Consider the following 14,730-nt stretch of genomic DNA (forward strand, 5'->3'; position numbering starts at 1 on the left):
TAAAATTATTTAGAAATAAATATACTAAAGATTATTGATTTTTTTAAATTCAACTGGACGCGACAACACACAGGTTGTCCTACACCCTTTAAATCTACAGGTTCCCACGTTTGTGAACCAGTGTGCTATAAATATTAAGCGAACTAAACAGCTTACTTGACCAGCAATCTAAGTGAAGAAATACGCACATATATGCCGGCAGTTTATCACAGAATGCAGTCATTCTTATTCCAGCGCCGTCAAAGCAACCGGTACAGTAGCAGACGAACAGGTTATAGGTAGCGCCATTATTGGTGAGCGGTTGAACGAGAGCGGGGACACGCGTTTCCATAGGAACCCTGCTATCTGAGCGGGTCAGGAGTACAGTAGGTCGTGAGTTAGAGTAACTAGAGTGTACTCTCTAGAGTAACTGTGAAAAGGAGTTTTTTGTCGTAAATTGATTGGAGAAGTGGCGGCACCTAGTAAAGAAGACGAGAAAGTTGCAGGTATATACATGGCTTGTGAGATAGCAAGCACACAATTGCCGTCTTGGAGGCCACGGTATATATTAAAATTATGGATACAAAGATGAAGTGCGTGAGTGGTTGTGTAACTTGTATGCCACATGATCTAGCTGGTGGCAAATTGTGCGTGCAGTAGTAACAGCGCTTAGCTATTTATGAGCCTTATGAGCGAAACAATTAATTTCATTTGTTGGTTTCTCTGTCACTCAGTTGCACACACACACACACAAAAAGCTGCCGATTGTAGCGTTACCTATCATAAAACAATACAACTGACTTGCATAAACAAATATCTGCTTGATTATTTTGTTATGTTTTATATCGGCACATGACGCCAATATCTCTAGTTTTGCGAATTTGAGCGCGAGAGATAACGGGACTGCTGAGGTTTGGGTTTCGCAACTGATAAGTTGAGCGAGCGTGCGCGCATTTGCAAACAAACACCACTGCGCCGCTGGCATGGAAGAAACTAGTTTCCGTTGCGCTTTCCTGCTGGGTGCAAGGTCTACTGCTGCGGCAAGGAAAATGAGCACGCTATCGTAGATGATCGGATCAGACAAGAACCTGTGTTTGTCGGCTACGCAACGAGCTGAGAGAAGTGCGCGTAACCGCGGTGTCGTCTCTGGTATATGCTGTGGGGCTTCGTGGCCCGCGGGTAGCACTTTTCCCCGAGGAGGAAATGCCTAGGTGAGCGGCTGCTGCTGCAGCAACCCAGGTGGTTGCCGGCGGCGGTCGCCGTTGCTTAACCGAGCCACCGCCGCGGCGTCCAGGTGAGCTCCATGGAGGCGCTGAATTTGCTGCACTGGGTATCGGACATCGACTACTTCAACTGGCTCGTCTGGCTCTTCACCCCTGTGGCAGTTGAGTGCTTCGTGTTAACGCGCGTGCAAATGTAGCGTTCGCATGCCGTCTAGAAGACACGCGGCATTTTCCCGCGCGAACGAACTGCGCTTTAGTTTCGCGCAGCGAACGGCTGCGGGTTGAGCGCGTTCGCTCGGTCTCGATTGCACGGATGATTCAGGCCGGTGCCCTGGTGATTCGAGCTACCACTCGGCACGTTTTTCATAGGCATGCGTGCGCATATGTATATTTTTTCCTGGCACCGTGTGGCGTTGTCTCGGGTGGTTTAAGTGGATCGCATGCTGTGCTGCAGGTGGCCTTCTTGCTCCCGACGCTCGTCATCTTGCTGCTGTACATTTCCATACTCTTCCTGCACATCTACCGCTACCGACGTCCCCTGAGAGACGCGTACGCCCGGCACTTTTGGGACGGCGCTCGGTACACCCTGGCGCTGCTGTGGTCGGGCCACGGCCGCGTCTGGCACGGTGAGCGAGCACAGACAACCAACGAACAAGTGCGTCCAAAGCTGAAAAATATGGAGTCGTGTCTAGAGAGGCCGCCGATTACTAACACGAGGCGTCCACTCGCATGCATTGCACACCCCAAGATGACGGTCACAAAATGATGTAGGCATGTGGTGCCTTGCCTTGTCAGCATGCTCGAGCAAGAAAATGCCTGCAGAATAAGTTAAGCACAAAGTGCCTCCATATATTACGCAGCATCAAGTTGTTCCCGGAACAGTATGAACCTCATTTTGACTTGTATGCTTACGCGTGGATAATCAGAACTACATTGCACGTGGTTCATTGCATCAATGGCTTGTCGGCACATCTGCTCTCTTGGTTTTAACACAATGGCGAAATACATAATACTTGGGCATGTATTAGCTGTTGGTAACAAAACTGTATGCAGAAGCTGTGAACAAATTCAAGTGTGTTCGACTCGTATTGTGATCAAACAGGTTCTGCCAGCACTGCCCTCTGCAATGGTCACAATGCACTTTTACACTTCTGTTGTGAAGTGAATGGCCAAGCAATCAAACCCCGTGTTCTTTTGCTGACAGGTTTGGTGTTCCAAACGATATGCAGCAGAGTGTGAATGATGCGTTCACATTCATTTGTTAACGTATACTCACTTATGCTTGCCCCACTTGATTTAGGTTATGAGGTCCAAGGAATGGAGAACATCCCAGACACTGGTGGAGCACTAATCGTCTACTACCATGGTGCATTGCCACTCGACTATTACTACCTTCTGGCCAGCTGCCTGTTACACAAGCGTCGCCTCATCAGGGCTGTTGGTGACCGCTTCCTGTTCATGGTGCCAGGTGTGTGCCTACACTGTAGTGAAACCAGCGTTGAGGTTTACGTAACACACTTAAGTCTGATAGCTCCTAATATTTTATCTACTTAAACCCCTTCAAGGGCATTTCATAGAGGCCGGCATGCCACAAGTCATTTTTAGTGCGGAGCACTTTAGGGTGCCGGGACTGCAATCACGGAACGATTCTATTCCTTTACTCTACGCTTTTTGCCACCACCAGCTGTCTGCGATTGGTCGAAGCGCGACATTTGCCGTCTAACATTGGTCAAAGCTTCGCTTCAACTAATCACAGACGACTGATGACGGCAAAAAGCATAGAATGAACACATAAAATCATGCCACAATTGCCCCTTAGGCTGTTGTATGCTGTTATTGTCGCTTAGCGTAATGCAGGCAAAACTACATATAGCATAGCCAACTGTAGCATATTAAGTGCATGCTCGTGCTTAAAGAGAAATCTGATTCCTCAAGTGCCTTGGTGTCGATATGTGTCGACATTACCACTATGGGCAGGGAAACACGACAGCACAAACCAAGTATATAAAAGATTGAAGAGGAAGCAAGTAAGAAGTAGAAAGAGAAAGGAAAAAATATAGGAAAAAAAGTTGAAATAGAGAAACACAGAAAAAAACTGGAAAATAAAGTAAAAAAAGACAGGAGAAAAAAAGGGAAAACCGAAGAGTAACAATGAAGGCTGCCTTAATTTTGACTATCCCCTTTAGCAGCAGTGCGTAAAAATGTACATGTGAACAATGGAGGTGCGTCATGCACTGAACGCTTCTTCAAATGGCTTGAAGTGAAGTGTTTCTATTTGTACTGACTTCCAGTCATTCAACTTCATTGTGCTTCTTTCACAAGTGGTTTACCAATGGGTCATACAACACACAGCACAAGAAGTTTTGCCGAGTGCATTGTGGGTCATCATTTCGTCAGTCTTTAACATAAGAAAAGTATTCTCCTGGATGTGTATATCCTTTTACAACAAAAATAATTTTTCTGCGTTCATGTCATAAAGTTATCGCAGCCGCAACAAAAAGATAAATGCACGCAACTTTGCAGCGTATATGGAGAGCGCAGGCCATGGCCCACTGGCGACTCATGAAAACGAACGAGTAGCCTCCACTGAATTGCAATTCTTTGTAACTGAACTGGCTGGTAGTTGTGTTTTCTGAAGTCAATATTTTTACTTGTTTATAATGAACCTTTTGTAGGTTTCTGCATTTTTGTATGGTCTGCATTTTATGGCTTATTCCCATCTACTAGCCCTGTTTGCATCACCAAGTTAGTTGCCGATTCCGAAAGAACCGTTTTGGTCCAAAAATGACTGCTTTGCCTGAGCCACTTACTGCTCAAATTTTCGGTCTCACAACTGCAGTATCAAACCTCTGAACCAATCAGATTAGCAGTTACAAGACATCAGTTTATTTTGCAAGGCAATCTCGATGCAAGCAGACGTGACTTTGCTGTGACGACAGGTACAGGTCTGTCAGCTTGAGTCGCTTTTTTTTTTTTCCACCAGTCAGAAATGGTCCGGCACTACCGTAAAACCCCAAGCAAGTGCCGCCTTCTTTTGGGGGAGAAGGGAGAAATTTTCAATATTCCTCAATGTTTACTGTTTTGAAATCTATGAGTGCATGCATATTCAAAAAAAATTTATTAGGACCACGGGTGTGTTTTTTTTTTACAGCAACAGTTATGAAATCACAAGAGCCATCTTTGGCGCTGTAGTTGCCCGCCGCTGGCTGTAACAGTTACCGCTCGATACAAGATAGACAGAGAGAAAAGAAAAGAAGGAAATAAAAAATATTCGGGATGGACTGGGTTTTGAACCTGCGTCCTCTCTGTTGTAATCGTGTATTCTACCACAGAGCCATGCCAGTGCTCGAAACCCCCTTGCAAAAAGACTTTATACAGGTGCTATGTTGGAAAGCAGACACGTTGACATGTGTAATATAGTGTGGTGGAAGAGTAAAGTAAACCAAGTGTGGCTCAATGCGAGTTACGTTACCAAACGTCCAGCAATACACATTGTGTAACTAGTGGGTCATTGAATGCGTCCAACCCAGCTCGGCAAAATTGTTTGTCAGTAGCCACTGCATCAGCAGAGTGCACATAATGCCTTTCAATTGTGTAGTGGGTACCTCGCTTCTCTGAAAAATAACCAATATTGGTGTAGCAAGTTCCTCACACTTCGTAGCCCCCAAGAAAGTTTACTTTAAAAATTCCACTTTTCCAGCTCTCGCTGTGACTGTGCTGCGCTTTCCACACAGGCCTGGTGTTTTGTTTTTAATTCTTAGTAGCTTTTTCTCCGCCATCTTGAATTTTGCTCCATGACCGAGCAAGCATACTCCTTCCAAATCTTTTCAGAATACCTTTCACTGTAGGAATGGCGCTTGCCTGGGATTTCACGGTAGTTGGAGGTGTGATTAATTCCCAGTTTTTGCAAGGTTTAGCAAGCATTAACTGTTTCCTTTAACACTGCTGAATTCCGCAGCTCTCAATCGCGACTGCTTGACGCAGGGTTCAAGATCTTGACTGAGGTGTTCAAAGTGAGCCCTGGCACCGTGCAGAGCTGTGCCCAGGTTATGCGTGATGGCAACCTCCTCGCCATTGCCCCCGGAGGTGTGCTCGAGGCACAGTTTGGAGACGAGCGGTATCGCCTGCTCTGGAAGAAACGGCTTGGATTCGCCAAGGCAGCCATAGAGGCTCGAGTGCCCATCGTGCCCGTCTTCACCGAGAACATCCGTGAAGCCTTCCGAACAGTCGCCTTTGGCCGCGGTACTGCTTGTGCATGCATCGTATTAAGAAGGAAATCGAAGCACATACTTTTACGCCATAGTTGTAGGGGAATATTTTGCCACTGAAAGGAACACACTGCAAAACAAGTTTAGGACAAGGAGGGAGATGCACACACAGTGCTGACTTGCAGCACTTATTTCATAGGAAGGGAAGGATGAACTTTTATGCGCATGCCACTTACATGCACCACAACCAGGGAAGATGAATTTTAACTGAAGTATTATTCATGGCCTGCTTACGATAATATTTTGAGATGAGAATACATTTGAAGGAGTACTGATGCACATGCTATCAAAACTTTCTGATGAAGTCAACCACACTGATTTCATGTGTCAACCAAAAATTATGCCTAACCAGGACCTTGCTTCTTTCCAAGGGTGCACAACCACAGTCGGGACAATGGATACCCAAGTGGCCTTGGACCATGTTGTACACAGTGTTGTGGTGCTTTCTTAGTCACTTAAGCCTGCCAGTCTGTCCCACATATTTCTTCCCGCAGAAGAATCGCGTATACCTTAGCAGTGATACAGGGCGCAAACTGCTGTTTCACAGAGCAGCCACTTCAAGGAAACTTGCAAATTTTTAACAGTTTTTCAAAGTGGAAAACAGTGGCGTATGCTAAAAATTGTGTAGAAGTGTTGCCAGTCAGTGCTGTGCGTGCGTCGACCTGCCTTGTACCAGTCTTCTTTTACGCTGTGTTCACTCCAATGTCAAACCAACATGCTTCAACACTTATTTTGTCACAACCTTGTGCTGGCCATATGTGTTCAACACAGTTCCACCTACATATAAGGGCGATGAACTTCATAATGTTAACATACAGCCATGAGAGACATCATCAAATTCATGCTTAATCAGAAATAGATTGTAATACACAAATATAAATGTGACATATTCAATTGCAAAAGATACCTTTCCACTTGAGCTCTTGGTGAGCTTTTGCATTTGCCAGTGACGCTTAGATACTGTGACCTTTGCAGGGGTACTGACACAAAAATTTTGGCCTCTTTATTTTTTTGCTGCAATGCGTAACTGGAGACCTGCTTGTCATAGCATGTCAAATCATTTGCTGTAGTGCATGACAGAATTAATGACAGGTACCTCATTCTGAATGTACATACTGTTAAAACAGTAGTTCTTTAGTCTCCAAAGAAGTTATTTGCTGACTGCTTAAGCCATAGAAACTTCCTATGCTCAATGGTTAGAGCATAAAGCAAGCATTTTTTGCTGCTGACGTGTTAAACACTCGCCAAAACTTAATGTGGCTGATGCCACCATATGCCCCAAAAGGTCTTACTCCATTATGCAGGAGTGGCTTTATGCACACATATTTATATTGGAATGGACAAATATGCCAATATACAGCGTATCCCTAACAATCTCGTCACAATGTCTTCAGTCATCTGCTGTAAATGGACTGTGTACTTTGAATAGAAGACAACCCAAACTGTCTCTCTGCTACGTCCTTCTGTGCTTCAGGCATATGCAGTTTGTATCACTTGCAGAAATGAAAGCAGCATGTCAATGATGTGTTGAACCAATGCGATTCTTACCATACCCGCAAGGAGTGGACTGGGTAAAAACGCCATGCCAAAGAGCTTTTACGGTACAGCATGTGCACAGCACTGATGGAATTAGCTTTGCTGGCAATGCACTAAGCACCAATAGTTGGGGGCAGTTTGCTGCACCATGTTTTGTTGAAACGATGCCCGTTTTCGGTTGGTAGTAAATAATTGTACAGATGTGCACACATGCATTGGGAAGTCGAGCAGTGTGTTCCCCATCACAATGTTTCTCGTGTAAAACCCAGAATTTTTTCTTCAGTGCTTTGGTGCATAAAAGACTGAGGCCTTCTTGTCAGTGCTTTATGTAACAGTTAATGTGGCTTTTGACTTGTTTTTTTTTTGTTTGAAGCGGCATGTTGGTAGATGCACTTTTGTTCATGGTAGTCAATGTGTTCTACAATTTAGTGCCTAGCTGTCTCATTCCTGGCACATCGTTTAAGTTTTGCTCAAGGAAACCTCGGTGCCACTATTAACTATTTTCTCTATCAACTTTTTACTAAGCTTTTCAAGAGAACTACACATTTCATATTATGAAAGACTACAGCGCACATATATGGGTACATAAAAGCGACACAGAAGGAAGAACACACAAGACATAGTGCCATGCCTTAAGCTTTCCTTTGTCCCCCTCTATGTGTGCTGTGGTTTTTCATGATGTAACACCAACTAGTCCACCTACCTATCCTTGTGCTGCAAGGCAGGCAACTTGGTTGTTTCAGATCAGAATTGCATTTTAAGAAGTCAATGACTGCTAGCAGTATATATAATGTTCTAGATCCACTTGAAGTTTTATTCAAGAAGAAGACTGCTTTGAAAGCAGTCTTCTTCTGCTTTGAAGACTGCTTATGAAGACTGCTTTGAAACAAGATTTTTGCACGCAGAACAAGTTTGTTTATTTGCACGTCTTGAAAATTGTGAGAGCATCAATATCGTTCTGCAGGACGGCCTCTAAATGAAGGGGGTGGGGGTGTTCTGCTGGCACAGGTCTGTTCAAGTGGCTATATGACAAGACAAGGCTTCCCATTGTACCAATATACGGAGGGTTTCCTGTCAAATTGAGGTAAATGCCTAGCGAAATACTATAGTTGAATTGGTGACCCTTATAACCATCACACCCTTGCTGCAGAACCATTATTGGGCCTCCTATTCCGTTTGACCCCAATGCATCACCTCAGGAGCTCGCTCACAAGGTGAGTGGCCCAACGCTTCGTCAATTAATTGGCTAGACAAAGAGCATTGCACCAACTGAAATTACAGTTTGCTGCATCTTGTGCGACATGCACGCTGAACTTGCCATTGCATTCATACCTCCACTTTAAGGGCTCCTAGCATTCAAATAAAAAAAGTTCAGCTACTCCAACAGTTCTGGGAAATTCTGGTGCGAAATTCAAATAAAAATTATCTACACTAAACTGTACAGATAGAGTATTCAATGCATTCATCTCGGAGCACTGCTCTCGCATCATTTCGTCCCAAATTTTCACAATTAACTTAACAACTGCACTAGAATTTCCCGTCATGTTGGAAGTCTTCACAACAACATAAAAATGCATCAAATCCCACATCTATGCAAAAAAGTGAAAGTGGGAGATGAGCACCACACTGTGTAAACAGGCATATAAGTTAAACAAATCAGCTTAGCTCACTGACAACGCCAATGAGTTTTTATATCGGGCCAATTGTGGGGCAATTTTTTTTCAGTGCCCTTAAGTTCCGTACTGGCACAGTGCGAGGCCATTCCCACTTTTTACAGCATCATCTGCCACACGTCAAATCTTGCAGGCGGCCAGTGCCGTGGAGGCCCTCATACAGCAGCACCAGGAGATTCCAGGCAGCATAGTGCGGGCCCTGGCACAGCGCTTCAGCAGGACCTGAGGGCACGGCTAATGCGTATGGCGGCAGCAGCCAGAGACAGTTCAGAGCTATCGCGGTGTGGGCTTTCGTCGGATGGCCTTGCGAATGCGACGCTGCTGTGTGGTGCCGCCGCTGCCGCTGGTGGCGTTGAATGGGTTCTCGGAATCCGGCCTGCGTGGGCCAGGGACCAACCAACACACAACACCGTCAACGAAGATACACTCCAGTTTACGGAGGCAGCACTAACGCTGCCCGCTAGAGATGCAGGCAATTGAGTCGAGCCTGCTGCTCTCCTCAGCTTGCAAGCCAAGCTCAGGCAAAGAATGCAAACTCAATGTACAGTGCAGGGAGTATGAACAGCTCTGAAGAGGTACACTGAATTTTCATAGGCAGTCTATTGTACATTTTTGAGAAAAGCAGTTCTAATAGATGGCAAGCAGAGCCACAAGTGGAGCTTTTAATAAAACATCGAGCTCGCATTCCATCACTTTCGTCCACTGTCTGTCTATATATGACTTAGGCCCATATTTTGCATTTTCCTTATGTGTCTTGTGCCTCTAGTACATTTTATAAAATAAATAGATCAGTATTCACAAAAAATTCACACCATCTTCCCAGAGGGAACCCTGATGGGATGCGAAGCAACAGCATTGCGCACAGGTGGCATCACGAGTTGAACGAAGCTAACGCGAGTGCTGCGGTCAGCGCTGGCTGGCGTAGGTGTCGTTGTTTCTTCTCAGTGGACACTGGTGCTAGACTGGAGCTGGCGCGCGTTTTGCCTCGACTACCACGGCCTAGGGATCGGTGAAGTGCATGCTGACAGTTTTCTGCATACATTCAATTTCGATGTGCTCTCGAGCGTTGCAAACGGCGGAGAGGGTGAAGCAAAAGAGGCGACAGCTACAGACATGTTTCAACATGTACGTTAGCCGCGCATCAGGTTTATTGGGCGTGAACCAATGAGTCGGTGGTTATGGTAGTGGCAGGCGTTGCGAGCGAATGGACGAGGCGAGAGCTTTGGGTGCTGCGGTGGGCGTGCAGCAGGCAAGGGAGAGAGTTACGTCGGTGTGCACTGCGAGGGGAGCGTGACGTCAACGTGCAGCTGCAGCGAAGGGAACGCGTTGCGGCGCGTTCGTACAGACGCACGTACGTAACTCACGAGTCAAAGAGCCGCTTCGCACTTAATACATCTTGAACTTTCTGTTCTGTTGTTAATTCATATTCCTTGATGGTATGGGCATTTTTGTATTTCAGTAAGCATGTACCAACTAGCCCAACAAAAACTTTTAAACATATTGTAGTTCTCTTTCACCTTATTACCATTTTTGCACCGTTAACATAAGCACATTGCACAGAAATTTAGGGAAAAAGAAAGCAGAGCGGATCAGGGAACAAACCAACGTTGAGGATATCATAGCTAAATCAAGAAGAAAAAATGGACATGGGCCGGGAATGTAGCGCTGAAGCAGGATAATCGCTGGCCAATAAGGATAACTGACTGGATTCCGATTCCTAGAGGAAGCAAGCAGGTTAGGGGGAGACAGAAAGTTAGGTGGGCAGATCAGATTAGGAAGTTTGCGGGTAAAAGTGGCAGCAGCAAGCACAGGACAGAGTAGACTGCCGAAACATGGGAGAGGCCTTTGTCCTGCAGTGGACGTAGTCACGTGGATCGTGATTATGATGGCTTATGTAATTAAGTACACTCCATAAACAAAAATTTGATATGGAACTGCTGCTTAAATGGAACAAATATATGATATGATTGGTTTAGTACCCGCCCTTTACACGCCTGTTAATTTCTTGGCAAACGGAACATGTTCTGTCCCCTTTATAATTAAAGGTGCCCTATTGCCTCATGAATTCAACGCCACGAAAATTGCAAGAATCCGCCCAGAACGAGCGGAGCTACAAAGATTGGTCGCATGCTGCAATCTCGTTCTCTCGTCTTGACGAAAGCGCTGGAAACTAAGCAAGGAGGGATGGCAGGGGCCAGGAAAAAATATGTCACGTGACCTTAAGTACCTTCTTCAAAGGCGCAGCTTTTTCAGTGTGACCGCACGCACACGCATGAAGTCGTAGCCTCCCGCGGTGATCTCTGTAACTACTGAGCGCGCAGTGTTCAAATCAGCCAATGACTGATAGATGGGCTTTGAGTTATTTTTGAGCAGCCTCTTCAGTCATTTGTTGAAAGAAGAAAAAATAATTTTTACCTGACTTTGATAATTTATATTGAATTCCAGGTCACGTGCTGCGCTATAATATTTGGCTCGCGTGTTGCCGGGAGCCTCTACTACCGATCGGCAGCGTTTTTGACCATGCTAAAAAAGTGTTGCAGGGCCCCATTAACGAGAGAGCCTATTTATAATGGTTCACACAGTCTATGAGGCATAATGTTCTTAAGTTCTACATAGGTTATGATAAATTTTGTCGAAGGCACCAACTGGTATTCTCTCGCTTGAACTCTGAATAGCAGGAACATTTCTGCATGTTGCCTCTAGTCAAAATGCAGCCTATCCGCACTGCTCAGAATCAAACCCCACACAAAGTGCCACATACAGAAAAAAAGCCCGACACGATGAGCAAGACCAATCGAAGGTTTGTTCGTGAAAGGCATAGTTTCCTATAAATCGAAGGTTTGTTCGTGAAAGGCATAGTTTCCTATAAATCCACTAGACGAAACTCTGGCACTAGTGTCTATGGGAGTTGCAACGCACGGCGCTTCAGCAAGCATGGGAATGATGGGTAGTTTGTGGATTGGTCTAATTTTTGTACTCTTTGGCTCTGGTTGGCTTTGCATGGCTTGAAGTTGCTTAGTCACGAAACAAAAATCAGTAAATTTTCAGCAGATACATTTTACTACAATAACTTTTTAGGCTTGCTATTTAAAATCGGGTCACAAAGTTAAAAAGGGTTTGTTCTTTCCTTCAAAACAAAACTGAAACACAGCAATAAACAAAGTCAAGTGCGATAGGCCTGCAAGTATCAAGACCGGGCAAATCCTTGCACCACTACCCATCATTCCCATAGTCGCCGAACAATCGCAGTGCCAGAGTCCCCTCTAGTTAATTTTGGGAAGCTCTGTGGTGAAAAGCACCAATTGGAAAATGAGGCTTACCCGGGGAAAAGTGGTGAAGGTGACATGCCGAACTGCATGGGGGGAGTCTGTCCAAATGGGGCTGCGCCAAAAGGTTCAAGGGTTGGCTGCTGTTGCTGTGGCTGCTGCTGCAGAGACGTGGCCGGCTGGCTGGGCTGCACCATTGGAACAAAAATGCATCATTTAAAGCTGTGAAGACGGTCAACTCTGTTTGCGTCTTAGTATCTAAACAAGGGGTTCTCAAAATTAGTTCAGCGAGCCCATTTATAAATTTTCCCTGGTTCCCAACCCGCCCATTCAACTCACTTAGATGGCGATCCTGAGGGGTGATCGATCCAGGGAACCTCCATTATCAGCGCCAGAGCGTCAAAAGGCACATCTCGGTGCGTAAGGGAAACATCCCGGTGCATAACGGAAACATGTGAGCTGCACAGTAAATTTTGCCAGCAGTTTGTAGCCAGCCAGACTCCGAAAATGAAACGCATGATGGCTCAGCTCTCGGAAGGGGGGGCTTATATTACCACCATGTGCATTTCGACTATTCGAAGATAGGTGCTGCTATGCTTAGGCTCTGCGCCTCTGCTACTCTCGTTTGTCCACCACCACCGTTGGCCCCGCATGTACTGCGCACTATGCTTAGCCCTCTAGATACGATTGTCCGTCATTCAACATGAGCAAGATGGCCAACCAGAGCTTACTCTTGGAGTTTTTTGCAGTTCAGATTTTGAATAAGAGTTTATTGAAAATAGAAATGAAAATAAGCTCGCCAGTTTGTGTGTGTGTTCCTTGGCACTTAACATAGCATAAAAATATGGATATAGGTTGAACCGGAATATAGGTCTACCCTCCCTTCTTTGGATCTCCGAAAAATAAATATTAAACAATCAAAGTATCGCGGCGCACCCTTACCTTAATAAATACGCGACAAAACCAGCTGCACTGTGGTGATGTTTTTATTTATTTCGACACTAATCTTGTGTAGTTAAACGCTAGAAGGCCAAAAACTGCTATCACTCAGATTCATCCGAACTTTAGTCCGACATCTGTTTCTCACTAGTTATGTTCCAGAGTGCATTGTCCTCCGTTCTATTTAATGCATTGCTAATGCAGCATTTGCGGAAAGACTTGCGCACCATCTCTTGCGGAAGAGCTTTCCAAGCTGATGACACCCAGCCACAAATGGTCGCGAGCGGCGGACGTTGTATACCAACCAGCGGTGGTCTTGGGATTGTTGCCCAGCATCTACTCATTGTAGAGCCAGCGCCTCCCAGAAAAAATTATGCCTGTGACATGAGCCACAAAAGCGCTGCTCTACCCTTCCACTTTTTCTCCTTTTCATACGACCGACCTGGTACAGTTGCTAGATCCTCTTGCGGCAATTCCTTGCAACCTGAAGGAGCACCGTTGGTAACTCAAGCAGATGACACGACGGGCGTCTGCAGGAAGAATGCTGGTGTTGCCGAAAGCAACAGAGGAGTTGATCAAACTAGAGCGTGATGAAACGCATCTCGAAGGCATTAGCAACGTGACACGGTCAACAAGTAGACGTTACCGCATAAAAAATAGGCATCGAGAAAAATAAACGCATGAGAAAAAGTTACAACGCCCGTTCTTGGCGAGCTTGTCTTGCTTTTATTTCATGCGTTCATAAAAAAGTGATGCATTTTCGAGCCATATGTTCACCTTACCAAGAAATCCAGTTTCGCAACATGCCCAAATGCTTGCCGAGCCTCAGGAAAAAGTTGCACATACCTTCGGAGGGCTATTTGAGTGACTTGAGACGATTTTGAGAGATGACCAGGCGTCAACACGTAATGGTGCTCGAAACCCCTGTCGCGAAAAGCTCTTAAACTGCAGCTGAGCTTCCTACCACGAAATGACTGGTGTTTGCTAAACTGACGCTCCTCCAAGGGGATTCACGAATGCGCAACCAGCCAACCGTACGATGCAGCCAGCTGCGCTGCTTTATCAACACAATGTTGCCAACATCGTCACTTCTGCTGGCTTCGGCGGTACTGTCGTCAACACCACCACACAGCGCCCGCTGGAAACGTGTGGCAGCGTTCCTCTATGATAAAGCTGACGCAATCCAGGCATAATTTGACTTACGAGATTGGCATTTGCATTCTCAAAGAATGCGGCTGTTTTTTCAAACCGTGGATTCAGCGATCTAACGCGCCTGTTGCGCTAGTGTAATGGAGCGACTTTCACGATTGACGGCGTAAATGTGTCACTTCATGCGTTACCATTTCAAGCTTACGGTCTTTTGTACTAGTTTGTGTGGTGTCTCAGCTGTTCGCATGTTTTTGCGGTGCTTTGTGGTGTTGCATGCCATGACCATGGCGCACAACGGGAAGAAACAGACTGCCTTGGCGTATGTGACAAAACTGAAGATCATTCGACATGTCAAAAAAGGAGAAAAGAAGCAGGCGATTGCTGAAGCTTTCAAAATACCGCGCAGCATGTTGAGAACAGTCTTCACTCAGAAAAAGAATTTGGAGAAACACGACGAGAAGCATGCGCACGCACGGTGTATTCAATCTGTGGCATTCGAACATGTCGAACAATGTCTCAATTGGTTCGTAGATGTAAGGGCTCAGGATATTCTGGTGTTGAGGCCAATGCTGCAGCAAAAGGCAAGGGACTTCCGAGTCATCCTTGATATTATATATTTAGGTGCCAGTGCCGGGCTGCTGCAAACGATTTAAGAACTGCTACGACATTGTTGAAAAAACCGTCTTGGGTTAGAGCA

The 14,730-nt window shown here is 45.6% G+C and overlaps 2 protein-coding genes across 3 annotated transcripts in view; one reads left to right on the forward strand and one right to left on the reverse strand.

The window, feature by feature from the left end:
- Positions 1–900: 900 nt before the first annotated feature.
- LOC119163416 (DGAT1/2-independent enzyme synthesizing storage lipids) lies at positions 901–9,371 on the forward strand. Its single transcript, XM_037415406.2, has 7 exons — positions 901–1,363; positions 1,657–1,828; positions 2,503–2,670; positions 5,187–5,444; positions 8,015–8,090; positions 8,157–8,220; positions 8,813–9,371. Exons 1-7 carry the CDS (start codon positions 1,283–1,285, stop codon positions 8,903–8,905), a joined length of 912 nt encoding a protein of 303 aa, XP_037271303.1. The 5' UTR covers positions 901–1,282; the 3' UTR covers positions 8,906–9,371.
- Positions 7,899–14,730, reverse strand: part of LOC119164835 (uncharacterized) — an 81,530-nt gene continuing 74,698 nt past the window's right edge. For both annotated transcript variants that reach the window (XM_075873052.1, XM_075873053.1), the window contains 2 exons: positions 12,000–12,133; positions 7,899–9,055 (listed from right to left, as the gene is read on the reverse strand). In XM_075873052.1, coding sequence (XP_075729167.1) covers positions 8,953–9,055; positions 12,000–12,133 — 237 coding nt within the window. In that variant the 3' untranslated portion in view covers positions 7,899–8,952. The remainder of the gene's footprint in view (positions 9,056–11,999; positions 12,134–14,730) is intronic.

This window comes from Rhipicephalus microplus, chromosome 9 (assembly GCF_043290135.1).
Source record: "Rhipicephalus microplus isolate Deutch F79 chromosome 9, USDA_Rmic, whole genome shotgun sequence".
In the NCBI taxonomy this organism is placed as follows: domain Eukaryota; kingdom Metazoa; phylum Arthropoda; class Arachnida; order Ixodida; family Ixodidae; genus Rhipicephalus; species Rhipicephalus microplus.

Coding starts and splice junctions, on each gene's coding strand:
- LOC119163416 (XM_037415406.2), top strand. CDS start 1,283: ATGGAGGCGCTGAATTTGCTGCACTGGGTATCGGACATCGACTACTTC. Junction 1,829..2,502: donor CCACGGCCGCGTCTGGCACG/GTGAGCGAGCAC, acceptor CACTTGATTTAG/GTTATGAGGTCCAAGGAATG. Junction 8,091..8,156: donor GGGTTTCCTGTCAAATTGAG/GTAAATGCCTAG, acceptor CCCTTGCTGCAG/AACCATTATTGGGCCTCCTA.